The sequence below is a fragment of the Dermatophagoides pteronyssinus genome, unplaced genomic scaffold (genome assembly GCF_027571235.1).
Source record: "Dermatophagoides pteronyssinus isolate colony J.1.1.1.1 unplaced genomic scaffold, Derpt_VIB-CSIC_2022.12 sq0005, whole genome shotgun sequence".
Classification (NCBI taxonomy): domain Eukaryota; kingdom Metazoa; phylum Arthropoda; class Arachnida; order Sarcoptiformes; family Pyroglyphidae; genus Dermatophagoides; species Dermatophagoides pteronyssinus.
The window spans coordinates 62,257-89,099 of NW_027461529.1; the positions used below are offsets into that span (position 1 = coordinate 62,257).

The 26,843-nt window shown below is 28.9% G+C and overlaps 5 protein-coding genes across 8 annotated transcripts; 2 read left to right on the forward strand and 3 right to left on the reverse strand.

Moving 5' to 3' along the window:
• Window positions 1–19: 19 nt before the first annotated feature.
• Window positions 20–5,906, reverse strand: cher (filamin A protein cher). Of its 2 annotated transcripts, none has more exons than XM_027339556.2 (7): window positions 5,622–5,906; window positions 2,937–3,256; window positions 2,007–2,878; window positions 1,650–1,931; window positions 800–1,576; window positions 540–740; window positions 20–474 (listed from the first exon to the last, which is right to left on the reverse strand). In XM_027339556.2, exons 2-7 carry the CDS (start codon window positions 3,119–3,121, stop codon window positions 284–286), a joined length of 2,508 nt encoding a protein of 835 aa, XP_027195357.2. In that variant the 5' UTR covers window positions 3,122–3,256; window positions 5,622–5,906; the 3' UTR covers window positions 20–283. The 2 variants fall into 2 exon arrangements, with proteins under 2 accessions (XP_027195357.2, XP_027195358.2); XM_027339557.2 differs by lacking the exon at window positions 5,622–5,906 and adding an exon at window positions 3,344–3,790.
• A 574-nt stretch (window positions 5,907–6,480) lies between these two features.
• Window positions 6,481–10,450, reverse strand: LOC113789669 (putative ATP-dependent DNA helicase HFM1). The gene is made up of 4 exons (XM_027339238.2): window positions 10,181–10,450; window positions 8,951–10,129; window positions 7,883–8,898; window positions 6,481–7,801 (listed from the first exon to the last, which is right to left on the reverse strand). The coding sequence occupies exons 1-4, from the start codon at window positions 10,335–10,337 to the stop codon at window positions 6,764–6,766; spliced, it is 3,390 nt and encodes a 1,129-aa protein (XP_027195039.2). The 5' UTR covers window positions 10,338–10,450; the 3' UTR covers window positions 6,481–6,763.
• Window positions 10,451–10,462: 12 nt separating this feature from the next.
• On the forward strand, window positions 10,463–11,672 carry LOC113789956 (mitochondrial S-adenosylmethionine carrier protein-like). Its single transcript, XM_027339559.2, is given in 4 exon segments — window positions 10,463–10,603; window positions 10,670–10,826; window positions 10,885–11,309; window positions 11,311–11,672. Coding segments are annotated over 4 exon segments (879 nt in total). The 5' UTR covers window positions 10,463–10,546; the 3' UTR covers window positions 11,551–11,672.
• On the reverse strand, window positions 11,524–13,454 carry LOC113789955 (CDK5RAP1-like protein). Its single transcript, XM_027339558.2, has 2 exons — window positions 13,155–13,454; window positions 11,524–13,098 (listed from the first exon to the last, which is right to left on the reverse strand). Exons 1-2 carry the CDS (start codon window positions 13,372–13,374, stop codon window positions 11,678–11,680), a joined length of 1,641 nt encoding a protein of 546 aa, XP_027195359.1. The 5' UTR covers window positions 13,375–13,454; the 3' UTR covers window positions 11,524–11,677.
• Window positions 13,455–16,216: 2,762 nt separating this feature from the next.
• LOC113789865 (uncharacterized) lies at window positions 16,217–25,249 on the forward strand. 3 transcript variants are annotated; one of them, XM_075819906.1, is made up of 4 exons: window positions 16,217–16,834; window positions 20,905–22,651; window positions 22,721–23,289; window positions 23,395–25,249. In XM_075819906.1, exon 2 carries the CDS (start codon window positions 21,238–21,240, stop codon window positions 22,339–22,341), a length of 1,104 nt encoding a protein of 367 aa, XP_075676021.1. In that variant the 5' UTR covers window positions 16,217–16,834; window positions 20,905–21,237; the 3' UTR covers window positions 22,342–22,651; window positions 22,721–23,289; window positions 23,395–25,249. The 3 variants fall into 3 exon arrangements, with proteins under 3 accessions (XP_075676021.1, XP_075676020.1, XP_075676022.1); XM_075819905.1 differs by having other exon boundaries at window positions 22,721–25,249; XM_075819907.1 differs by lacking the exon at window positions 16,217–16,834 and adding an exon at window positions 20,544–20,560 and having other exon boundaries at window positions 22,721–25,249.
• The last annotated feature ends 1,594 nt before the right edge of the window (window positions 25,250–26,843 follow it).

Genomic DNA, 26,843 nt, shown 5'->3' on the forward strand with positions numbered 1-26,843 from the left:
ACAATTGAAACAAAACAAATCATACAGATGGCGCCAACACCGAAAATGAATTCTTTTTTAATTTGGTTTCATATTTGAATTTTTTTTAACATTCTATCAAAAAAAAAAAAAAAAAAAAAAAAAAATACAAACAAACGAACAAAAGAGATTGAATAAGGCAGAAAAAAAATCCTGATCATAATAATGATAATTTCAAAATATCTTTGTCGACACATTGATCGATTAACATATAATATTAAAATTGTTAACCATTTCTTATTTCTTATTTCTGTGTTGTTCTAATTTATGGATTACATTCAATTCTGAATGGACTGCCAGGAATATGATCATCACCATATCGAACAACAATAATATGATCACCACGTTCTCTTGTTGTATAGGTAATATTATAATTATTACGACCTTGATGACGTATATCGATTGCTTCGCATGGTCCACGTGGTCCATATACGGCCACAAAAAGAAAATTGTTACCTAACCAAAAAAAAACCAATAGGATAAAATTTTACTCATTCAAAGAAAAATTTGACTCCAATTACCAGCATTCGAAGCATTCACATTGAATGTATTCTGACGATTCAATATAGCACGTTTTAAGCCAACACCTTTTGATTCAACACGATTTGCTTCCGATTTAAATTTAGGCATCTGATTACCTTGATTTTTTGATTGTTTTGTTACGGTTTCAACAACAACTTGTGCAGATTCAAAATCCGATATATCAGCAATACTTCGTGTACCTAATTGTTTAAATAGCATGAATATTCAATCATAATAATCGATTGCGAAAGCAACTTACCCATACAACGAACTTTAAAGGGACTGCCAACAATATGATAACCATTATATTTGATTGTAATCAAATATTCACCAGGTGCCAATGGTGTATAACGTACTTTATAACCTTCTTCAACTTCGGTACAATCCATTGAAACTTTTGTCGGACCATCGATAGTAACCGCTAATGTACCAGCACCAGCATTACATGTATCAATAATGAAATCCGTTTTAACACCAGTACGTGCTTCTTTGATTCCACTACCGGCAACCGAAACGCTTGCTGGATCAGCATCATCTTTACCGATACGCATTGAGAATGGACTTTCCGGTATATGAACACCATTAAAACGTACATAAATACGATGTACACCATTTTCACGTGGAATAAATCGTAATGCCCATTGATCATCATCAATTTTACTTAGAAAACAATCATCTTCAGCACCACTTGGTGCAATCACTTTACCATCCAGACTTCCTTTAGCACCATTCATATTGATTGTAAATGTAACTGGTGAATTCACTTTCAACATATGTTCAGGTGGAATTGCACCCAATTCAATTTTACGTGCATCACCAACTTGTGCAACAACATAAACACTGTATGGACTATCCGGTATTGGTTGATCATTAAACTTGATGCCAATACGATATTCACCAGGTTCAGTAACTTTATATGTTACATAGCCAGAACCATCTTTGCGATCATGAAAATCAATTTCTGCTTTTGATGGACCTTCAACTGAAACAGCAAGTGTTCCAGCTCCAGCTTCGCGTGTCCAAATATTGAATTCGCCTATAAATGATAATGATGATGAAATCAAATTGAATTCAATTTCTTTTCTTTTTTTGTAAAAAAAATTACAAACATTGTTCATTAACGGTACCGCGTTCTAGACCAGGACCACCAGCATGTACACGATGTGAACCGAAATCAGTGAATGGGCCAACAGTAAATTGAAATGGTGATCCAGGTATATGAATATCTTTATGTCGTACAGATACTGTATGCATGCCCACTTCTTTCGGTACAAATTGTACAGCGTAAAGAAAATCCTGCAAATCCAATATTTCGGCATCATCTGTTTCACCGGATGGGGCCATGATTTTGGCAGCCAAATCAAATGCACTTGTTTGTGGTAATTTAAACGCTGACGATGTTAAAATTGATGATTGAAAAATGTGATTAAAATCAAAACAAAAACATTGATTCTTACAACGCTTACTTAATTTGCATTTGGAACCAACATCAGCGATGGCAGCAGCTTCACGTCCTAATTTAATATTATTCCGTTGCAAATTGGATCCAGCACCGGTTACTTTAATTGTGTATGGTGACCCAGTGACATGATGATCAGCAAATTTAACATTCAAAATATAAAATCCGGGTTCTGTCGGTTTATATGTGATTGCCAATTTTCCATTTCCTTTGTCCTGATATTGAAGATCAGCTTTAGATGGACCTTCAATAGAAACACTTAGACCACCATAGCCGGCATCACTTGTATCGATATTTATCTCATTTGCTGTATTAGTTTTGCCTTCTTTCAGACCTGCACCAGATATTTTAACATTTTTCGAATCACCAATGTCTCGTTCAAGCACATTAATCTTGAATGGTGATCCAGCCACATGATTACCCATTTTTTTGATATTCACAGCATGTTCACCATGTTCACGTGGTGTGAACGATATGCCCACTTGATTACTGCTCAATTTCTTTACGAAACATGGTTCCTCAAGACCGGATGGTGAGACAATACTGGCATTCAATGATTTAACATCTTTTTCAGTTACTTTCAATGGCACTTCACTTGACATTCCAATTGAAATTTGATTACGTTTACGACCTTCACCGACAATTTTTGCCGAAAATGGACTACCTTCGATTGGTTTCCCACCATAACTGACATTGATTTTATATTCACCAGGCGCTGGTGGTGTATAGGTAACATTAATACTACCATCTTTATTATCTTTACAGCTGATTTCAGCTTTGGATGGTCCTTCAACAGCAACTTGTAGATTACCAGCACCGCTGCCTTTTGTATAAACATTAAAAAAACAAGCATCACCGGCAACACCAGTTGATAGGCCACTGAAAACAAAAACAAAAAATAAAATAACCTGGATAAAATATTACACAATACACTTACGCTCCAAATGCTGTCACTAAACCTTTAGGTGTATTATCCACAATAAATTTATATGGACTACCTTTGATAGGCATATTATTATATTTGATTTGCATCTCATAATTTCCCTCCTGTTTTGGATCATATTTCACACAGATAGTACCATCATGATTATCAACAACTGTTGGTTTTGATACATCGGCCATTTTAGCTTGATATTTTTTTCCACTTTGTTTATAATTTCGACGTTTATTATATCTATGATTGTTATTATGATGATGATGATGATGATTATTGATGTAATCGGATGAATTTATGCAATAATATTCGGTATCGATTACCTAAATTTTTGAAAATGATTGAAAAAAAATTCAATTTTTATTTCTAGTTTTTTTCTCGATTGAAAAATCACAAAGAAAAAGTAGAACCTTTTTAAAGCCGATTACGGTTGTATGACCGGTTACGGCTGCATTCAATTCATCATCAATAATATAATTATTATTCAAATCATAATCAAAATCATCATTATCATTATCATCAACACAAATGAATGGTAATAATATTAATAAACGTGGTTCATTTGAATCGATAAGAAAATCTAATCGTGATTCAAAAACCCATTTTAAACTTTGTTCACAATCAATCCAATAGTTGGATTGAACATTGTTTGCTGTTAATGATGATTGTTTATTTTTCTGCGGTAATGATGATGATGATGATGATGATAATGGTCGTCGATAATTTGGATTGAAATGATGATGTATATTATATGGTATACGAATCATAAGATTATTACGATTTTTTGTATTACAATGATCATTAAATGTTTCGGTCAGATAATTAGTCATTTTAGAAATTTTTCTCTATTGTTATTATTTATTTTTTGACATCCAAAACAAACAAAATAAAATGAATATTTTTTGGGTGACAATAAATAAAAAACCTAAAATATTGAATCATGCCATAATGTAAAAATCAAATTATAAATGACAATGATTTTGCTGAAAATAGATTTATGTATTTTCGAAAAAAAAATGATTTCACATTTCTATATATTATTCCTACTAACACAAAGACATAGTGAACTTTTTTTCTTCTTTTCCCCCATTATATTCAGGTGGAACATAAAAATCATAGGAGAAAAAAAAAGAGAATTTAGAGTAATTCATTTTTTTTGGATTTTCCATAATATTTTGTCCGTGTTCGTTTCATTTGGTCAGAATTTGTTTTTTTTAATTTTGATTCTTTCGCATCAAATTTTTTTTTCATCAACAATTTCAAGTTGTCATGATTAAAATTGTTTGAATATTCAAAAGATTAAATAAATAAATGACAAACAACATAATGATGACAAGCTTTATTAAATAAGTTTTTTTTTTGTGTGTGTGTTTTGATGTAAAAATTTATATTTATCTAAAAATAAATATAGCTATTTATGCCAAAATATTAAACAAACATCCATTTATTTGGAATAAAAAAAATTAGATGAATTTGATGAAAAAAAAACCGAATCCAAAACAGATGTTGTCGTCATCATCATCATCATTATCATTTGTATAAACATCATCAAACAATGATTCGGTTCAACAAATCTTCTTCTTGATGATGATGATGTTAATGATCAAAACAAAACTCATGACAAAAAAAAATACAAAATTCAAATCAAGATTCAAACACAAAAACAAAAGAAATAAAACAATTAACATATAAATTTTTTTTTCTACGCTTCCCTGTTGTATTCATTATTATTATTACCATCATCATATAATTTTTTCCGTAAAATTTTCGAAACAAAAATAATTCTTAAAAATGTAAAATTATGATATCTATCTATCTTTATTTATACAATGAATAAAAAGCCAGAATTAATAAGCAAACGAACCATGAAATTTTTAGATATAGCAAAAGAGAGAGAGAGAGAAAAAAAATGAAAATAAAAACCACAAAAAAAGAATCAACATTAAACATGGTTATATTTTATTATGATTCAGGTTATCATTACCAGACAAGGCTGAATCAGCATAAAAAAAATACGTAAAACCTCTACGTACAACAAGAAACATTCGACATAAAAAGAGAGAGAGAAAGAAAGTTATTTGTAAAAATAGGAATTATGGATTATGGATAAATAGATTTTTTGTTTTCTTCGACAAAAATAGGCAAATGATTGACAATTTATTTATATGATTAGAAAATTCTTTGAAAAAATAATTGCTTAAATGAAGAATAAGTAGATGCTTTTTTCTGTTTTTTTGATTCACATACAATTTCGCAGAAACATCATAGAAGAAAAAACATCAGTAATCAAAATAGCTAAAAATAATCCATTCATTAGAGGGAAACGTCTAGAAAAAAATCATCATCATAATATTATGGGTGTTTGATTTTTTTTCACTCAATTCGTTTCGCAATTTTTGTTTCTTCATTGGACCGATAATAATGGTTAAGCCGTAAATGTATGAATTTGTAAATGCAAATTAAAAGTTTTTAACAAACATTCGTATCAAATTTTATACCATAAGCAAAAAAAAAAAAGTTTAGGGAAAAAATTGCAATTCTTTGCTTTATTTTTTTTTTTGATAAACTACATAGACAAAAACATTCAATGAGCAAGAATTACAATGTACAGAAAAAAATAATCTCTGATTCCAAGCAAATCAGATCCAGAAAAATTTTATCAGAATCAAAAATCAAAAAAAAACTTACCTAATTCGAATCTTTATGTTAATCGTCGCCGTCTTGTTTCAAACAATCTTGTTTATCGATTGAGTGTGCCGTTTGTGGTTGTTGTTGTTGTTGTCGTTAATTGTCGACAAGACACTAAATTTGTCTTTTTTAAAGATACGAACCAAGTGAAAAAAACGAATATGATGATGATGATAAACATTTCAAAGATGTATGCATATTGAATATTTTGAATTGTGGGTTTTCCCTCCCAACTCTTGAATGATGTTGTGGTTGTTGATGTTCGGTTGGAATTCTATACACCCACCTCTACTTGTAATGATAATGACAAATAGACAAATAAGAGAAAAACACCCCGAAAAAACAACTTTTTTTTTGTTGTTGAAATAAAATGAATGATGTCTTTGTTGTTTTTTTTCTTGTGATGATGTTCGGTTAGAATAATTTCATACATAATACACATAAAATGATGGCGGTTAAGTATGTAAAATTAATTTTTCAACGAAAAAAAAACAGCATTATATTTACAGCAACAGACATTAAAAATATCAGCCAAGCATCAAAGATTCGTCAACGAGAAAAATGAAGAAAACTATTTTGATAATAATGATGTTGAAGATCCACAAAGTTGAAGCTGAAAATTTTGGATAAAAATAAAAAAAAACGTCTAATAGACGATGATGAAGATGCATGGATAAAAAATTCATGAATTCTGTTGTTGGGCGTCATCAACATCAGAGTGGAATGCGTTTTTTTTTGCAATTAATCAATTTATTATTTAAATAAATTTAAAAAAAAATTGAAATGAAATTAGATTAAATTGGAAAGATTATTATGATTTAGAAAAATAACAAAAGGATTAATTTGTAATTTGATCTTCATTATTGATTTGAATTTCTTTACTATTGGTTGTTGCGAGAAAATATTTGCTCACTTTTTTATTACCATCAACATCATTATTATCCTTGAAATTGAATCGACCTAATTTGGACATTGATGTCCATGCACGATTATTATCGAATGGATTATTTAAACAAATTTTACGTTTGAATGGGAAAATTTTTGCCACTTTTGTTTCATTTGTTATTGATTGATTCTCGATATTGTTGTTGGGAATACTTGTTGTTGTTTTTGTCGAAGTTGAGGGCGTCATCGTTGTCGTTTCAGTTTCCAGGCAAATATGATTGTACAAATTTTTTCAATTCCTTCTCAGAATTGGAACGGATTCTTTTACGAAAATCAGTGAATACACTATACATAAGACTTTCATCATCATCATCATTGTTATCATCAGTGATTTTCTGTTGTATTTTATCATCAATTTTGAAATCTGAGAAAGGCAATGCTGATGGTTTTTTTGATGAATTTGATAATTCTGAAATCTCATTCAAACTAGTAGATTGAATATCGGCAATGTCGATTGATTCTAATGTTGATAAACTTTCATCGTGTTTTTGATTTTCATCATTATTATACTGAGCTAATATTTGGTCATATTCATCATCATCGAATGAATCGAGCAAATTAAATTCTTGTAATAAATTCATTTGCTGAAAAGGATTTCGTATTGATAACTTGGTTTCCACATCTAGACCAGCGAAATTTTCCGATACAATGTAGGCTATGAAAGTATGTGATAATGTTGTTCGTAGCGAACAATGAACAATAATGTTACTTTCACTAAAATCTTTAGATTCTTCTTGAACTTGATTGGTAAATTTGATAAATTTTGCTGGCCAAATCCTAGAATTTCTATTTATTTCAGGTTGATTTTCTTTATCTTTGTTTTTTTGTTTACTTTCATTTTTTTTCTTGGTTTTTGCTTCTGTTTTGTTGGATAGATTCTTCTGCTTCTTTTGGTCCATAAATTCAACTGACTCATTTACTAGACTGTCAGTATCGTCATCAAAATCTGTCATAAGCAAAATGATTGATTGTGCATAATTACATTGTATCAATGACTGATCATTCAGTCGATTTATAGTTAAAATCTGATCACAATCTTCACAGCCAATAATTAGATGAAAATGATGTTTGTCCGGTTTTACAATGTTCGATATTGATAAAGATTGTCGCTGTATCCAACATTTGAATTCGATCTGAATTTTCAATTTGACATGATCTTCGATGACTGAACTAAATTTCAGGCTACAATCTGATTGTTTTTTCAAAATCAATTGGTATTTTGGAAGATTTTTTATCTTGAACATAAAATTTTATAAGTATAAAAAAATATAAAATTTTTCATGAATGCATATTTTAGAAAAATGTCACGGACTAACCTCTTCGATCAAAATTGATCCAAATGGTGGCTTACGTTTCAAATGAAATTCAATCTGACGAGGATTGGACTCGAGTAAACGAGCAAAACTCGTAAAACCATTTTCTACAAGTAATGATGAAAACGCATGGCCAATTTTTGGCAACTGTTTTGATACATATGGTGAATCGTACCACATTCGCGTCCAAAATGCTTGTAAAAGACGTGCCGCTGCAATGGATGTTTGTAAATGTAACCATGGTGGTTGCTGTTCAGTTTTTATCTTTGGTTTTTGCCGAAAAAAATAGACAAAAATTTCCATAAAACATTTGGAAACACGTTGACCTGATCTTATGATTCGCTGTAAATCATCAAATAGACATTGTTCAACTGTTAATGATTCAAAAGCTGCCTGTGCTAAGCAATTTGTTTTCATTGATCCCGTACGAAAACGATCCGAATATTTGAATCGAATTTTTTTGTTCAATTCATTAAGAAATCGCTTATCAGTAGTACGTAGTATAATATCCTGTGATAGTTCTGTGCAGCAACACATTTGCTCAAGTAATTGTTCTAATGAATATGAGGTACTAGTCCATTCAATCAGATGCTCCAATGTTGCTATTGAGATTGAATATCTTGTTGCTATTCGTGCCAATTGCGTTGGACCAATAAAATCGCCTTTGATTGAAATAAGACCAATTATTTGTAAACGTTTCATCTGTTGCCGACACCATTCTAATATAATGGGACCAGCACCGTCATAATCGCCTTTAGCAATAGAACTGTGATAATATTCAGGATTTTGAACAATACGGATAAACAAAAATGTTGAATAGATCCAATCAATAGCTAAATTAATGTTGCTGACAGTTTTCAATACAATTTCGATCATTAATTGTTCGATTAATGAACGAAATAAATTACTTTCAATTTCTTTTTCTTCATCCAATAATGTTTCATATTTTTCTTTTTTCTCTTTTTTTGTTACAATGATAGCTGTTGCATTTGTATCGAATTGCGGCCGTCCAGCTCTTCCTATATGAAACATTAAAAGAAAATGAAATCAATGAAACATTAGGATACCTACCAATCATCTGTAGTATGTGTGATAATTCATATTCAGTTTGTGAACCAGCTTCATATTGAACAGTATTCTTTATGACAACCAAATGAGCAGGTAAATTTACACCCATAGCCAATGATGATGTTGATACCAGAACCGGTATTACTGACAATGAAAACAAATGTTCCAATAAACGACGATCGGATGGATCCATACCGGAATGATAGAAAGCAACACCAGAAGCTAATGTAGCTTTAAGATCGGTATTTTTGAAACTTTCAAATTCAATTTTATACATGGCATCAATATCGTTTGCATTTTGGTTGATACGTGAAAGTTCCATAAATAATTGAACATGTTGTTGATGCGATTCAAAATATGTACTTTGCGATGTGGCCAAAATTTTGGCAGTAAATTCGGCCGAACGTCGAGTTGAACAGAAAACTAATGTCGGTTTTGACTCCGAATGTTCACGAATAAGACTTTCAAGTTTATAACTGATTTGTATGTCGAAACGATAGTCTGATGTTTGTGCAACACCTGTTGGTTCAATACCGATGACTAATTTTTTCAACTTTACGGGTCGCCAATCCGGTGGTACTCGTATTCCCAATGAATTACGCGGATCAAGCCAGACGGATAAATCTTCAACATTTGGTGCAGTGGCTGAAATAGCTATGAATCGTAATCGGCTTTTTTGTTTGAATTGATTACCTTCTGATTCATTAAGGACATTGATGATGTTATTACTATTATCACGAAGAAACTTCAATCGGGTGATAGTGGCTTCGAGAAAATCACCACGATTACGATCAGCAAGCATATGAATTTCGTCGATCATAATCAAATCCAAAAGACGAAGTAATGAACGACTTTCTGAATGTGTTCGTATGACTGAATCAAATTTTTCCGGAGTTGCCAATAAAATATTCACCTGTTCATGTTGTTCATTTAAATATTTTTGATAATTTTCAATTTCGGTGTCACCAGTCATCGCGAAACATTTTAGACCAAATTTCGCAAATCGTTGTTGCCATTCCTGGCATTTTTCTTCGACAATAGCTTTTAATGGTGCCAAATATAATGCATGTAATTGATCATATTGTGGACGTGATGGATTAAGCGATTCTAATCGTATCAATTCACTAACGATAGCCAACTCTAACAATACAGTTTTACCCGAAGCAGTTGGTGAACAAATTACTTTTTATTTAAAATTAGTATAAATGATTACAACGAAAAAAATACACTTACCAAGACTTTTATCAGTTTCAATAATCAAATCTATCAGAGTAGATTGAATTTTATTGAAACTTTGAAATCTTGTGGAAAAAACATCACGATATGGTTCAGGAAGCTCATCGACAAATTTCGTTGGAACTGTTGACGGTAAATTATTCACATCACACATTTTTAAGATGAATTTATCAAAAATCAACAATAAATATCACACAGGAATGCGATGGTGAGTATAACGGAAAAAGATCGAACGTTTTAGAAACTAAAACGTTCGATTTTCCCGTACTGGTGTATATGAACGGAATATAATTCACGTGTTTTTATTTTATTTTATTTGGATTTTCAAATTTTTTTTTTGTTTTCATTTTAAAATTTTTGATCATGTCTCAAAATGAAATTTCCAATCATTATTTTCAACGATTCATTAATCCTCTTCTTGTATGTTTTTGTTGATAATTTAATTTTTTAAGCAAAAGATTTTCAGTTTTTTTTTCTTTTTAATAGTCTGGTGCCTGTGCTGGTCTTGCTGTTGACGTAACATTGTTCCCAATTGATACGATAAAAACACGTTTACAAAGTGCCAATGGATTCTGGAAGTCTGGTGGATTTTCAAAAATCTATTCCGGTATCGGATCAACTGTTTCTGGTTCAGCACCTGGAGGTCTGAATGCAATAATGAATCTTAATTTGTTTTAACTTTTGATTTTTATAATTCCTAGCGGCTTTATTTTTCATCACATATGAATCGGGCAAATATCTTTTCGGTCCAGAATGTTTACATTTGAATTCTCGTTATAATAGCCTTTCATATGTGGTTTCAGCATCGATGGGTGAAATTGTAGCCTGTTTGGTGCGGGTTCCAGTCGAAGTTGTCAAACAACGTGCCCAAGCATTTCATATGAATAGTGTTCAAGTTTTACGACAAACATTACGGCAATCCGGATGGCGTGGTCTTTATCGTGGTTATTCTAGTACAATTATGCGCGAAATTCCCTTTTCAATGATTCAATTTTCTCTTTGGGAACAAACAAAACAATCATGGGCTAGATATCAACAAATAACCACTGTTCATCCATATCAAGCAATGATTTGTGGGTCATTTTCCGGTGCAATAGCTGCATTTTTAACTACACCATTAGATGTTGGCTAAAACACAGATTATGTTACAGGATTTTGTTGATGGCCATCAAATCAATAACAGTAACAAATCTGTGATACCGATAAGATATTTCAATACGATACGATCAATATTTGATCGTAAAGGATTGAATGGATTATGGGCCGGTGCTGTTCCACGTGTAATTTGGATTTCAATTGGTGGTGCAATATTTCTCGGTGGCTATGAATGGATGCATACATCATTGGAAAAATGTTTTATTCAATAAAAATGATATATATCATACAAATATAGACAAAATTATACATGAATTATAATTTCATATCAAATCAATGTGATCTCTTATTTTTAGACAAAAAATAAAATAAAATTACAATTTTCATAGTCAAATTTGTTCATTGTTTCGATGTATAAAATTCAGTGATGGATGTCGTACGAATTGGACGTGCCATCAATGTTACCGGTGTACAATCGGTAATTTCAACATCTAGAAAATCTCCAATCATATATTGATTCGATAATGATTTCGGTATGATCACTTTTTGATTTGCTTCATTACGGCCATATAATTCATCTGGTGATTTTTTACTTACACCTTCAACAAGTATTAATTGTCTTTGCCCAATCAATTGTCGATTCATTTGGGTGGATAATTGTCGATAAACTTGATTTAATTCAATTAATCGTTGAATTTTGATTGATTGGGGTACATTATCATTGAGATGATGATATGCATAGGTTTTATCACGCATACTATATGCAAATATATAGGCAATATAATAGCCAACATTCTCGACGATATCAACTGTTTGTCTATGATCATCATCGGTTTCATCGCAAAAACCACAGATAAAATCACTACTAAGACCACATTCCGGTATATAATCCCGTATTCGTTTGACTAGTTGAAGATAAGCTTCACGTGTATAACCACGTCGCATTCTTTCCAAAACAAAATTTGATCCACTTTGAACTGGTAGATGTAATCCTTTAGCGATATTCGGATGATCAGCAATTACATGTAGAACTGAATCATTAAAATCTTTTGGATGTGGTGATGTAAAACGAATTCGTACATTACGATTCAAATGGGCAACCTGTCGTAATAGTTCATCAAAACCGGCACCTCCAGATTTTGATCGATATATTGTTTTGAAACCATCAGCTAATCGTGATTCGTTTGAGTGATGATTTTGGTCATTACTATAATCACGATAACTATTTACATTTTGTCCGAGCAATATTATTTCTTTGCAACCAGAAATAATTTTGTTATCGACTTCTTTCAATATCGAATCAATTGATCGGGAACGTTCACGACCACGCGTAAATGGTACAATACAATATGAACACATGTTATTGCAACCACGTGTTATGGATACATATGCAGAATGTTTCGATTGATTCCGTGGTATTATATCGGCATATGTTTCATCCATTGATAACAATACATTGATAGCACTTTGACCCTGTAACGAATTGATGGCCAATAATTTTGGCAAATGTCGATAGCTATCTGGTCCAGCAACAACATCAATCGTAGGTAATTGCTCGACAATTTTCGCTTTTAATCGTTCAGCCATACAGCCAAGTAGACCAAATTTTCTCAATCGACCCATACGTTTTGCCTTGTCCAGATCATATAATTTTGACCATACTTTGTTTTCGGCATTTTCACGTATGGCACATGTCATTAGGAAAACAATATCCGCATCATCAATATTATTGACAATTTTATAATCATATTGTTCGAGGATACTGGCAGCAATTTCTGTATCATTGACATTCATTTGACAACCATAGGTTTTGATAAAAACTATTTCAATAGATTAGTCATTAAATCGATCAAATATTTTCTACTTTTTCACATACCTTTACTATCATTTCCCGATAAGCTTTCGGGTTCAATATATGGTTCATTATCCCATTTCATTACAAATGGTTTTTGTTTCAATGCAGTGGATTGACGTAAAAAATGCTGAAAATCAGGTCCATCTATTGTTTTTGGATTTGCTTTTTTCGAACAAAAATTTCTAACAAATATTATATGTCGACATTGTTGAATAAATCTAAAATTCAACATCATCATCATCCTTAATCAATCAAAAATTTTTCAAAAAAAAACAAAAAAAAATCACATGTTATTGCTATGATGATGGCTATTTAGACTCAACTAGGATTTGCGTATTATACACGGTATACGCGCGTTTAAATCGAATTTGAAATGGAATAGTTCTTTTCGTTTTTTTTTAATAATTTTCATCAAATGTTAATCTTGATGAATTATCGAATGAGAGTGAGAGTAGTGATAAAAACCTGACTCGAATGAATTCTGTTTGAATCCCATCACCATTATTCATTCATTCATTCATTCATTCAACATTGGCTTGAGTTGATTTGAATGAATGAAGTGAATTGAATTGAAATGACTAAAGTCATTAATAATTTTGGGTAGGATATCCTAACCGTTTTTCTGCTTTTTTTTGCTTTTGGTATATCATATTCAATGAGAAACGTTTTTTTTTGTTGTTGCTGTTATTTCAAAATCCATATGTATGACAGCTGTCGCACAACAGTATATTTTTTTCATTTCATTTCATTTTCGGTTAACAATTGAATTTTTTTGTTTGTTTGTTTGTTTGTATCTGGATTTGTAGTTATAAATACAATAACAAACTGTTACAAAGTTTTTTTTGGAAACCCAAAAAAATGGTCAATTTTTTGTTGACCACATGGGCCAATCTTGTTTTTATTTAAAACTTTTTTCCCTGATATTTTCTGAATCCAAAAATGTTTCGATTATAATTATAAACACACACATGCATATAACGTTTTGATTTTTATCGAATCAAAAATCAATTGATTCAACTGTTGAATGAATTAAAATTAAATTAGTAATTATTGTTTTCAATAAATTATGGTCAGCCAATCAATATTTTTTGTTTAATAAGCATCATATTTCGAAATAATTCAATTATTGGATTAAATAAATTATTTTTACACTACTTAATCACCAAATCTCTCTCTTTCTCTAAATGAACATTGATTATTCGAAAAACCAGAGGCGAAACACACACACAATCATTTATTAATCAATTTAAATGTCTTTGTTGAATAAGTCTTGCGCAATCAATATTAATAATATGCCATAAGGATTTGGTCCGAAAAAAAAGTGAATACCGCATCAAACCAAATTGTATTGCTGCTATATTAATTTTTTTTTCCGAATAACCCAAACACTTTTATATATAGTATATATTTGCAGTCATCGACATTTGATTACGTAAACACATCACTATTTCACAACAAGATTTGGGCGCATCCGTTGTCATGATGGTGGTGGTTGTTGTTGTGATGTATAAAAGTAGTAGTAAGTTTCCGTTTCCCCAAAAAAACAAACAAACAAACAGCTTTCTTCAACTAACATACATCTATATGGATTTAAAAATTTCTTGGAAAATTTTCATTATATTGAACCACATCAATTTTATTTTTACTTTAGAAATATCATTTTTGTTGCTAGCATCTTTCTGAATCTTTCTATATTTTTTTTCAAATGACTCAACACAGCAACTCATTTTTGATTGGCAAGATTTTTTTTTCTCTCCTACATTCCAGAACATTATTATTTGTTTCCAGTGTTTCCGATGTTTGGTCTGAACAAAAAACAGAGCATACTCAAATAAAATACATCATACAATTCTATAGTAAGAATTATATAAATATTCTTACTGTATGCTTATGTTGTTGTTGTTGTTTTCTCTTTCCAAACAAAGGAAATGAAATTTTTCATTTTATAAAGAATTTTTTTTTCATTTGGATTGCTTTTTTTGAAAAAAAAACATTTCGTTTAAATGATTATTTACATTAAGAAAATAATAATAATAATAATGATGATCATCCGCATCATTACAAAGCCCAAAAGTAAAGCATCCGTTCAAAAAGTATAGAGTAAAAAAAATTTCAAAAGAATTTTTCAGAAACATCACTTTCAGAACTATGACGCATTCATAACATTCAAAAAAAAGTTTGGCCATTCGATTCTATAGTGGGTGTGGTTTTTTCAATTCGGAATGATGGTGGATCAACTTCTAGGACCTAGAATGATATTAGATATATATAGAAGCCATTTTGGTTTGTCACTAACAAGGACCAAACTTGGGGCCAAAAAACTCAACAGATTTTTTTTTCTTTTTTGGCCAAACAGAAAAATAAAATTGGATGATGGACTAAGCCGAAACTAGTGGTATTATGAAATCAAATCAGAAAAAAATAACAGAGACCATGTGGGCCATTTTGTTGCCTGGTACCCACACACACACACACACCCAGCAACCTGGTAAAGGTCTTGTTATTTTGGATATTATCAATGTTTCAAACCGAATCAACAACATCAACGAGAGATAAAAATATTGATTTTTATTCAACAACCAAACTAATCACAAAAGGGGCCAAAAAAAATGGATGGGATAAAATATTCTATGTGTGAATCATCAAACAACAAAGCTACTATAGAATTAGTTAAACATCTATTAAGCTAGGAACAGCAATTGAGTGAAGAAACAAAAACAAAAAATTTATTCAAAATTCTGAAAACCATTTCGGTTTTGTTGTTGTTGATCGTGGTTGGCCAGAAAACTATTGTTCCATTAGTATGGTCGGTTGATTTTGAATATTAGAAAAAAAAATCTGGATGCAGTAGTGGCATAGTACGATTAATGTAGGATGTTCGAATTTGATGATAATAAGTATTTTGGTATCCAAATGGTCGATGAGTGCGCGCGCTTATTTTTGCTTCAAATTGAAAAAAAAGACCAGGAATGAATCCGTTGTTCCTGATATTTCATATTGATGCTGCTGCTTTTTTTTCATTTTATCCCGCGAATTTTTTGCTCAATGATTTTTTTTTGCTATGTTTCAGGGGTTTGGATGATGATTCAGTTGCTGTTGGTTACTATATCCAACTAAATTGTCTGGTTATATTTTTTTCAGATCTGTTTTTTTCTTTTGGTTGTTGGATGCGCACATCTCTTTCTCATCCTACATTTTAAGAATCAAGAAAAAAAAATTCCGTTTGATTCAGGATTTTGTTTCTGGAACCTGATATTTTGCTTTACTTGCTTGTTGGCTGATGAACCAGAGAAATACAAGCACCACTATCAACCAACAAAGAAACATTTTGTTATAAAAAAAAGAAAAAGAAAAAACATTTGCTTTTTCTTCATATCAAAAACATCCACCATTAATGTTTTCCTTGTTTGTTAATTTGTTTGTTTGTCTCTATCAAATGGTCTGAAGAAAATGCAAAATACATCATTTCATTTCATCATAAACATCAATGTTTTATTTGTTGAATTTTATCGATTAAATTGAACAATTATTATCAACATCTTAGTAAGTTCAGATTCACGTTTGTTTGAATCTTGAAAAAAAATTCAAATTCCTATTCAGTTCATCATTTTTCAAAGAAGAAAGCAAAAAAAAGTCCTGAACTTGAAAAAAAATTCATTTTGATTATTTCAAAAAAAAAGCAATTCTCTTCTTTTATTTGGGTAAGTTTTTTGTTTGTTAGTTTTTGATTGAAAAAAGAAATGGAACCTTGTGTGAAATTTCAACAGTTATGGCTATTTATTTATTTATTTGTATGAATGTTAACTTTTAAAATGATTTTTAAAACATTACCCATGGGTTTTCTTTTACGCTCGATGAATTTGTTTATTGTTTCAACAAATCTAAATCTTTAGGTTTTTTGTTGTTGTTGTTGTTTAGATGAAAATTCTGTGATTCTGATATTCTTTTCTTAGATTCAAACAATACATTCAAAAGTGAAATGAAATGGAACAAAAAAAACAACAACAACAACAATATAATGATGATGATGGCTTTGAATTAGTTTTTTTTTCTCCAGGAAAAAAAATCCATATTGAAAAAGAAAATAATGGAAATTTTGAAAGATGCGCTTCATTAATGAACAAAGCTTTGACAAAAATAGATTTATTTTCTATGGAAAAACTATGGACTTTTTTTTTAACGGTTGATTGATTGATCAAATACTAAATAATTTCACTTTGTCACATTTGATCATTCATTGAATAATAAAGTGTTAACAAAAAAAAAAAATACATATAATTGATTTTGTTCTGAGTAAAAAAAGAAATTTTGAAATCTGTCATGATTTTTTTTCTGTCTTTTTTTTCATATAGATCATGTTCAATGTTAGTAATGACTTTTAGAACAGGTAAACAAATCAAAAAAATTGATTATTATAAATTGAATCATCATCATCATCATTATTCAATGATGTATTCGTGAGTTATCATGAGTTATACATTAAATTTAATTTTTTAAATGATAATGATACAAAATTTGATTTGATGACATTGTTGATATTATCATTAATCCTGAACAGTTTCAACAGTTTTTATTTTACTCTTTTTTTTTTTATTTTTGTTGTTGAAAAAATCACCTATGGGAATGATGAAAAACAGCGTTTTTTCATTCATTTCTTTATTTAGTTTTTGTTTGTTGTTATGACATTAATACGAAAAAAAAACATTTGGATTCAATTACGTAGATTTATTCTTTTATTTTTTATTTTTTCTTTAACATCGTTTCGATTTCATCGAAATCAATGGATATTGAATTAAATTTAAGATTGAATTAATTTGATTTTTTTTTTTTTTGGTTAATTTTATTTCAATTAGAATTTGTTCATAAAATTAAGCTTAAACATGATGTTTTTAAGTTGTTATATAAACTAGATTAATTGATTTATCGATAGAAAAAAATCAATTAATTTTGGCTATATTATTATACCACAAATAATACAATCAATACTTTTTGTGTGTGTGTGTGTGTGATATTGATAATATTGATAAATATTGATCATGATGATGATTGGATTGAAAAAAAGAAAAATTCAAAAGAAAAATGTTGTTTTCATCAGACTGAAAAAAAGGGGCCAATGGCCATAAATCAAACTGAATTTTGTTTTTGTTTTTTTTTTCGATTCTTTGTTAATGATAATGATGATGATGATGATGATGATGGCAGCATAGGAATAATTCTTGTTTTTCTATACCAACACATATTTTTATGTTTAGTTTTATCAAATGTCAGATTCTATTTTTAGCATCTTATAGCAAAGACAGAAAGAAATGAACAAAAAAAAACTAGGCCAATTGAATAATACGATTTGATTCTGCTCTCACCCAAGTTCTTAGTTTTGGTAAACTTTATGTTGTTGTTGTTGTTGTTGTTGTTGTTGTTGGAAAGATTTTTCTGAATCCCTAGTATTGGATCATCATTATCTTTGTCCATTTTTTGAGTATTACGAGAATAAAAAAAAACATCCAAAAATTTTAAATTGCCGATGATAATCGAAGCGAAAAAAATATCTATATATAAACTCACTGTTATTAAATGTCCAAAAGTTTTTTGAAATTCTTTTCAAAAAAAAAAAATATCTGTATCAAGATCCAATGATTCATACATACATACACACACTCTAAGTGAAAAGAGGGGAGATAAATAGGAAAAAAATGAGGGAAAAAAAAAGTTACTGAACATCATTTATTGAATGAATAACCAACAATAACAAGAAAAAAAAACATCATCTGCAAACTATATAGAAAAAAAAACATTACGATGCGGATCTATTGATGTTAGTTGGTTGGTTGATGTGTGTGTGTGTGTATGGTGTCTGTGTGTTGTGATGACTTGTAGTGAATTGAGAATGCTTTACTGTCCAAAAAAAAAAAAATTTGTTACAATACAAATTCAATCTCTATCTCTGTGTGTGTAAGCGGGTATCAACCTCATTGAAATCGTAAAAAGCATAAAAATTCATAGATATACTTCTGGTCCAAAAAAAAATGAAAATAAACATACAAGAATTTCAATGATGATTATTCTTTATTAATGTAATTTGAAGCTGATAATTAAATTTGATGAATTCAAGATTTGTTCTATAAATCCAATAAAATTGACTACCGTTAGAAACAACGAGGAGAGAGAGTGAAAAATTAGCCATCATAACAAATCTGCAACTTATTAAATAATGATGATTATGATAATAATAATTTATATGGACAAAAGAGAAAAAAACCAGAACAAAACAAAACCAATTGTGTAAAGATCATCATTATTATTATTAGTAAGAGTTTATGACTTCGTTATTGCGGTTATTATTATCACGGATATATCATGTTGTTATTACTTTTGCTGTTGCTGTTGTTTTTTTTTCGTTTGGCTTGGATTGGTTTGGCGAACAATGATTTTTTTCCTCCATATTTTCCTCATACTGCATTTTTTTCTGATAATAATTGTTTTTTTATCATTGTTAATGATGATTTTGTTTGAAATAGATCATTATCATATACATTCAGCAACCAGAACAACAAGAATGCCTGTTTAATATAATTATTTAAAAATCCATTTGATTGAATTGATTTGAAATTTTTATCGAAACTACTGAATTACGGAATTTATGAACAAAAATATATTTGAATAAATTTTCATTGAATACCATAACAACATAGTTGACTGATCACGATGATGATAATGATGTAATATTTTTTTTTGTTTTTGTTGCTGTTTTTGTTTTTCATATCTCCATCATTATCATTATTAACATAATGGTCATAGGTCATCATTCTATTCTGAATAACTAATAAAAGATTATATCGCTTTATCTGATTGTAGAGTTATAAAAGCTATAGTTATCTTCATCACTTTAATTTCTATTATCGTTATGGAAAAAAAATTATGATGAGAAAAACTCAACTCAAGTTTCACTTCAATTATGGAATTCTTTAAAACTTTAAAATTTCATTATCTTTTCATTCATCATCACAATGATTACATCATTGTTCTTTTCTTTTCTTTTTTCTCTCTCTCGATGTTAATGACCTTAAACACACTGAAGATCATCATCATCATTATCAATAGCTTCTATTATATTTCTTCAACTTTGAACTTTCAACCATGTAACAGCTAATAATAATAACCGGATGATTATGATGAACCTGTTGTTTGAATTCAATGGCTTTAAATTCACACACACACACTTTTTACTTTACTATTTTATCATCAATTTTATTGTTGTCAGAAAATTACTTTTTCGTTGTTGTTGTTGTTGTTCAAGTAAAGCTAATAATTTGTTATATAATGATGATTACTATTTTCACTGCGAATAATGATGTTGTTGTTTGTTGTTATTCAAATGACAATAAATTCTTTACTTTTAGTTAATAATGGGTGAAAAAAGAAAAGAAAAGGTAGTTGTTAACTAAATGAATGATGCGATTCAAACAAAACAAAAAAATTTACAAAAAAAATGATAATAAGTAATTTTGTTGTTGTTGTTTTTGAAACAATATATCTTTATCATCAAAATTGATACAAAATTAATGATTCAATTTTGATAATGCAATTTTTTTGTTTGAATTTTAAATTAAAAATTTTTTTTTTAATGAACATTTTTTTCTTTCTTTCAATTTTCTTTTCCAAACATGAATGTCGTCATCATTATCGTCATCATCATCATCATCATTATCGATTCAATATCATCATTGTTTTTCAACAAACCAACTACATGATGTGACAATATAAACATAAACAGGTGTGTCACCCTTATGCCATGAACCATCACCTTTATATGTTACCTTAATCTTTGATGTGGAACCTGTTTTTTTTCTGTTTCACTTATTTTATGGTTCAATCAATGTGTGTTTGTTTGTATCAACCTGTGTGATTCATCAGAAAAAATAAAACCTCTTCAACTTTATTCGAATCAACCAACCGCACAGAAGTCATCGTACCATTTCATTGTCAAACATATTTGATTAACTTTGAATCTTTGATTCAAAAAATAAAAATAAATAAATCAAAGTGAAATCAACAGCAACATAATTTTATTTCGGTGCTTGTGAAAAATTCAGAAGAATCAACAGAAATGTCAACATTTAATAATCTATTTCCGAATAATTCGGATAACAATTGGAATAATAATTGGAATAATTTGTTTAATCGTACGGCGACAACAATCGGACATGGAATAAAATTCGGCGGTAATGAAAGTGATTCATTACCATTTGATCAAACTCCGACCGAAATTCGACAATATTTGCTCATATTTCGTCTTGTATTACTTGGTATCGGTACATTTGATACAATATTATTATTGGCTATTTATATTAAATGTACCGGTATTATAAATAATTGTTTGGGCGTTTATGTAGCCAATATTAGTATTGCCGCCTTGATCGATATGATCGATGCTGCTATTTGGTCAATCAATGAATTTGGTTATAAAATTGAAGATTTTAATCTACCATGGTGGGTGGAAAAAATGTCCAAACTACCACAATTCGGCCTGCCAACAATATCATTATTCTTTTTGCTATTAATAATTGATCGATTTTTTGCCACCTGTTTCTCAAACTGCCATAAAGGATGTTATGGTTCGAAAATAAATGCTATATTTATTATAATACTAATATGGTTAGGGTCATTTTTTATGACATTCATATTGGTATTCAAAGATATGCTATTCGAACATGATAAACTTTATGAATTGCTACGTTTCTTAATCTCATATGTTGGCCCATTTGGAATCAAATTATTATTAATATTAATTCTATTCGCCAAACGTAAAGTTGTACCGGATAGTGAACAAAGCCAGGCATTCATACATCGACAACGTGAATCATTATATTATGTATTGACTATTGTAACATTACATCTTTTATTTAGTGCACCATATTATGCAACACAAATTAATTATTATTTTCATCTCGTACAAATTCGTATCGATGAATGGATTATCTGGCTTTTATATGCTCTAAGCGAATTACCGCTTATGCTCAATCCAATATTTGTCCTATCTATTGATCCAGATTTTCGAGATTCACTTATTTTTGTCTGTACTTGTTCATCACGTAATCGTAGAGATATGATTGATCTTTGTGATGATCATGCCGAATCACAACCATTAGCACCAATGGCAACATCACCTGTCACTGAAGAAAAAGAACATCTTGATGAAGCTGAATCATAAAATCATATTAATGATATAAAAATTTTAATTTTTAAAAAAACAAATTGATTGAAAAAAAATTCAAAACAAAAATTGCTCATCATTCGGACCAACAATCATCATCATCATCATCAAACAATAATCCAATTTCGCATGTAATATTCAGTTTTTCTAATCATCAATTTTCGCACATCTATGATAATAATCGATTTTTTTAGTTTACTTCAATATCATCATTTATTCAAACAATCACATTGTATTTGCATCTTTTATTTCGATCATACACACAAAAATGACTAGTGAATTGAGAATCTATTTGGATAAATCTTGGGCAAGTTTTCTAATTTTGTTTCAAAAAAATTTATCAAATTTAATTTTTCTTTCTTTGTTTTTGCAACAGATTTTAAATACTCAAATCTTTTTTTTAAAAAAAATTGGTCTCATTTGATCACATGTGTATCACACAGCAATCAAATCATTTTTTGTTGTTTTTTTCATCTTCTTCTTTGAATCCAGAAAACAAACAAACGAAAAAAATATTTATCGTCCAATTCGCATCCTTCGTATTATCATAAATTTCATTGTGTCACAAATATATACGTAAATAATCAATTCATATTGCCCAATTTTATCATCATCATAATAATCATCATTCACCAAACAAAACAAAACAAACCAAATCCACCCATATTTGATTTAATCATAAATTCTGTTTGATTTATTGATAATTGATAATTTTCACTTTTCCACACACAAAAAAAAATTTGTTCTCCATCTACAAACCACCACCACCATTATTATTATTATTATTATTATTTGTTCATGTCCAGATTTCAAATTTCAAAAAAAAAAAATAATAAAAATAATTTTAAAATTTTAAAATTGAAAATAACAACAACAAAAACGACGAAAACGACAATAACAACAACAACAACAACTAATTTACCTCAGCAGTAACAGGAATATTAGGTGGATATTGATTTAGTGTTTTTTATTTTCATTTTCATTTTGGTTCCTTTATTTTTTTCTTTTCTTATTTATTCTTGTTTTTTTGTTCATAAAAATCGAGATTAGATCATCAAGTTATGAAACAAACAAACAAACAAAAAAATGATTTTAATCTTTTTGTTTGTTTTGTTTCGAATCGAAAGATAATAATGTTCAATTATTGTTCTTGTTTTCACTGTTTTTTTTATGAATGATTATGATCTCTGTATAACATCTGTATTGATGTTTTTTTTTCATAATTTGATGTCATCGCGCCCACTTTATATATGTCAACAACAGCTGATGATTATTTTGGATTCGATAAAATCTTATAAACATTTTTTTTGGTTCGGCTACGAAAAAAACAACTAAAAACGAAAACAAACATTTCGATCAAAAAATATCAAAAATTTATTATCTATTATTTTATTCATTCATTCATTTTTCCCATTGTTTGATACGAAAACAAAAAACAAATTTTTTTAAATAATTCATAATCATAAACACATACCATACACAATCATCATAATCATCATCATCATAAATCAATAATAATTAATCAAACATTATTAATATATTATCCATTGAACACACCAAAAAAACAAAATTCTGTGTTGTAAATATAATACGTTATTACAATTATTCAATATCATCATCATTTGTTTCATTCATTTTCAATTCATCATTTGGCCACAAAAAAAAACGAAAAAAATACGAAAAAAAAATTTTCAAAGATATAAAAAATTCATCCTTCATTCAATCAGTCTAGGTATCCATCTATCTATCTATCTGATAGTATAAAAAATAATATATAGCTTTCATAAATATCAAACAAACACACACACACACACAGACATCAAGATGATAATGTTATAAACAACATCACATTATATAAGATTCATTATCAACCAAAAAAACAAAATATGAAATCACCACACCTAATAATGTGTAAAAGGAGAACTTAAAAAAAAAATCATTATTTTATGATGATTTCATCACCATCATCATTTCCTTGATGATGATTGGTAATGGTTATGAAATCAAAATATAAAAAATATAAATAATCATTAATGAATTCAACAAACAAAATGAAAGAAAAAAAGTACACCACAGACAGCAAAAACATTCAAAATATATAATAATAAGTATTTTATCAAACTCTTTTATTATTATTATTATTATTATTAGTAATTTTAAAAAAATAATCACAGATTTTTTTCTATAAAAAAAATGATAATAATAATAATAATTTCGGTTTTTTACATCTGCAACTATTACAACAACGTTCTTTTTCGTTCTTTTTTTTTCTTTGATTTCGTTGATTTTCTATTCATATATTTACACACACAAACAGACATATTTTTAATCAATTTTTTTTAAGTTTAATTTTTTTTCTTCACATTGTTTTTCAGCCCATCAATCAAATCATCGAACATAACACACACATGGTTAATTGTAGTAAAATTTCAATTTCAATGTGTGTGTGTGTTTGTCTGGTCTGGTCTGGACCAAATCAATTATAATTTTTTTTCCCCGTTGTTGGAATTTTCACATCCATCATCATCATCATCATATGAGCATCCATTTTTACACACACATACACACACACACCCATTATTATGCTTTTTTTGAACAAAAACAACAACAACCACAAAAAATTTATCATTACCACATTTTCAACAACAAACGATCATCCATTCATTTATCATTGGAAATCTGGAAATGGAAAAAAAAATATTACGCACAAACACAACGAAACCATCAACAACAGCAACAACAAGTTAACAAGTTGAACAACAAAAAAAATCGAACAAATCAATATATAATATAACCCGAGCAACGACGAACAAACATTCACATACCGAAATTTTAAAAATTATTATTATTATTATTATTATTATTATGAATTTTCGAAATAAAAATCCAGTATTGTAATATTGAATGATTAATGATGATGATGATGATGATAATGGTTAGTTTTTCTATATTTGATCAAATCAAATTTTTTTTCGGATCATTTATCTATCTATCTATCGATCGATCTAAGGTATTTTTTCATTGATTATATACTGATATAGACAAACAAACAAACAATCGATGTTGATCTGTTGCTCTTAAATGATAATGATTTATTTATTCAACAATCATCATCATTTGTTCAACAGTTGCTTATAACAGAAATATATCCGTATTCGCCTTGTTTAACAAAAAAAAAAAATCAATGATACTGATGTTTTCTTCTCTTTTGTTTGTACTAATAATAATGTGTGTTTGTGTGTTTAAATTGGAACAACAACAACAACAACAACAAAAAGGAAAAAGATTTGATAATGATAAACGATAAATAACTTGATCATTTTTTTTCTAACAGGGAAATATTCCAACAACAAAAAAAACATCTATGAATTAGAAATTGGAACCCTACATTGCCGGTAATTTTATTTCTTGAATTCAAAGAAAGAAAATTTTATTACTCAAATAAAATAGGTGTGTTTGAAAATGGAATTTTGAAAGTAACAAAAAAAAACTTTCGATCCAAAAAAAAAAAGTATTAATTATCATATCAATCACATCGAACTAACATCCTTATCAACACTTTTTGATAACCATTCTGATTTTTTTGTGTTGAACAACAAAATTAACACCTCATCATCATCACCATAATGATTTTTTTTTTCTTTTTATTGGTTAATGGGAAAAAAATTTACACACACACATAACTTTATGGATATCATCTTTTGATCATTTTATTTTTGCTGTTGATAAATCACCATCATCTGGCTGTAAACATCATTTCTGCTGACACACAGACAGGGACTAGCCCAGAAAAAAATGAAATTTTTTCTTTCTGATTTGAATTCATTTTTTAATCAAGAATTTTTTATTTTCAAAAAATAAAAAATGAAAATAAAAATTTTGATTACAATCAATGATTGTTTTATCATAGCAAATAGTTTGGGCGTTTTAATTTCACGTTGCAAACAGAAAAATCAAAAATCAAAATCAAAATCGATGAAATGTTTTGATTTTTTTTCATATTTTATCAAAATCAATGAGAAAAACAAAATGTTTTTTTTTTTGATTCTTTTTGGATTACAATCTAAATCGTTGTTATAAGTATATAATAAAGAACAAAATCTTATCAAATTTGAAGAATTTGATTGATGATTTGTAAGAAATCAATTCATATTCAATCAAGAAACAAAACAAAAACTGTATTGGTTCAATGTCGACACGATCGATTCCTATCATCATATTTTTTGTTTCATTCGGTGTCATATATATAACCACACACACAAACATGACAATGACCGAGACCGATTTTTTTTTTGTTTCAAGAAAAAAAAAACAATTGTTTTTGTTTTTGTCGATATTGATCCATTCTGTGTTGTTGTCGCTTTAAAGATCACTATATAATCCTTTCCTGATATTGGAACATTTGAATTTTTTTTGTTGTTGTTTGTAAAATTGATGCAAAAGAAAAACTACATGAAACGGATACGCCCAAACAAAAAACAAAATGTAGATTTGTTGAT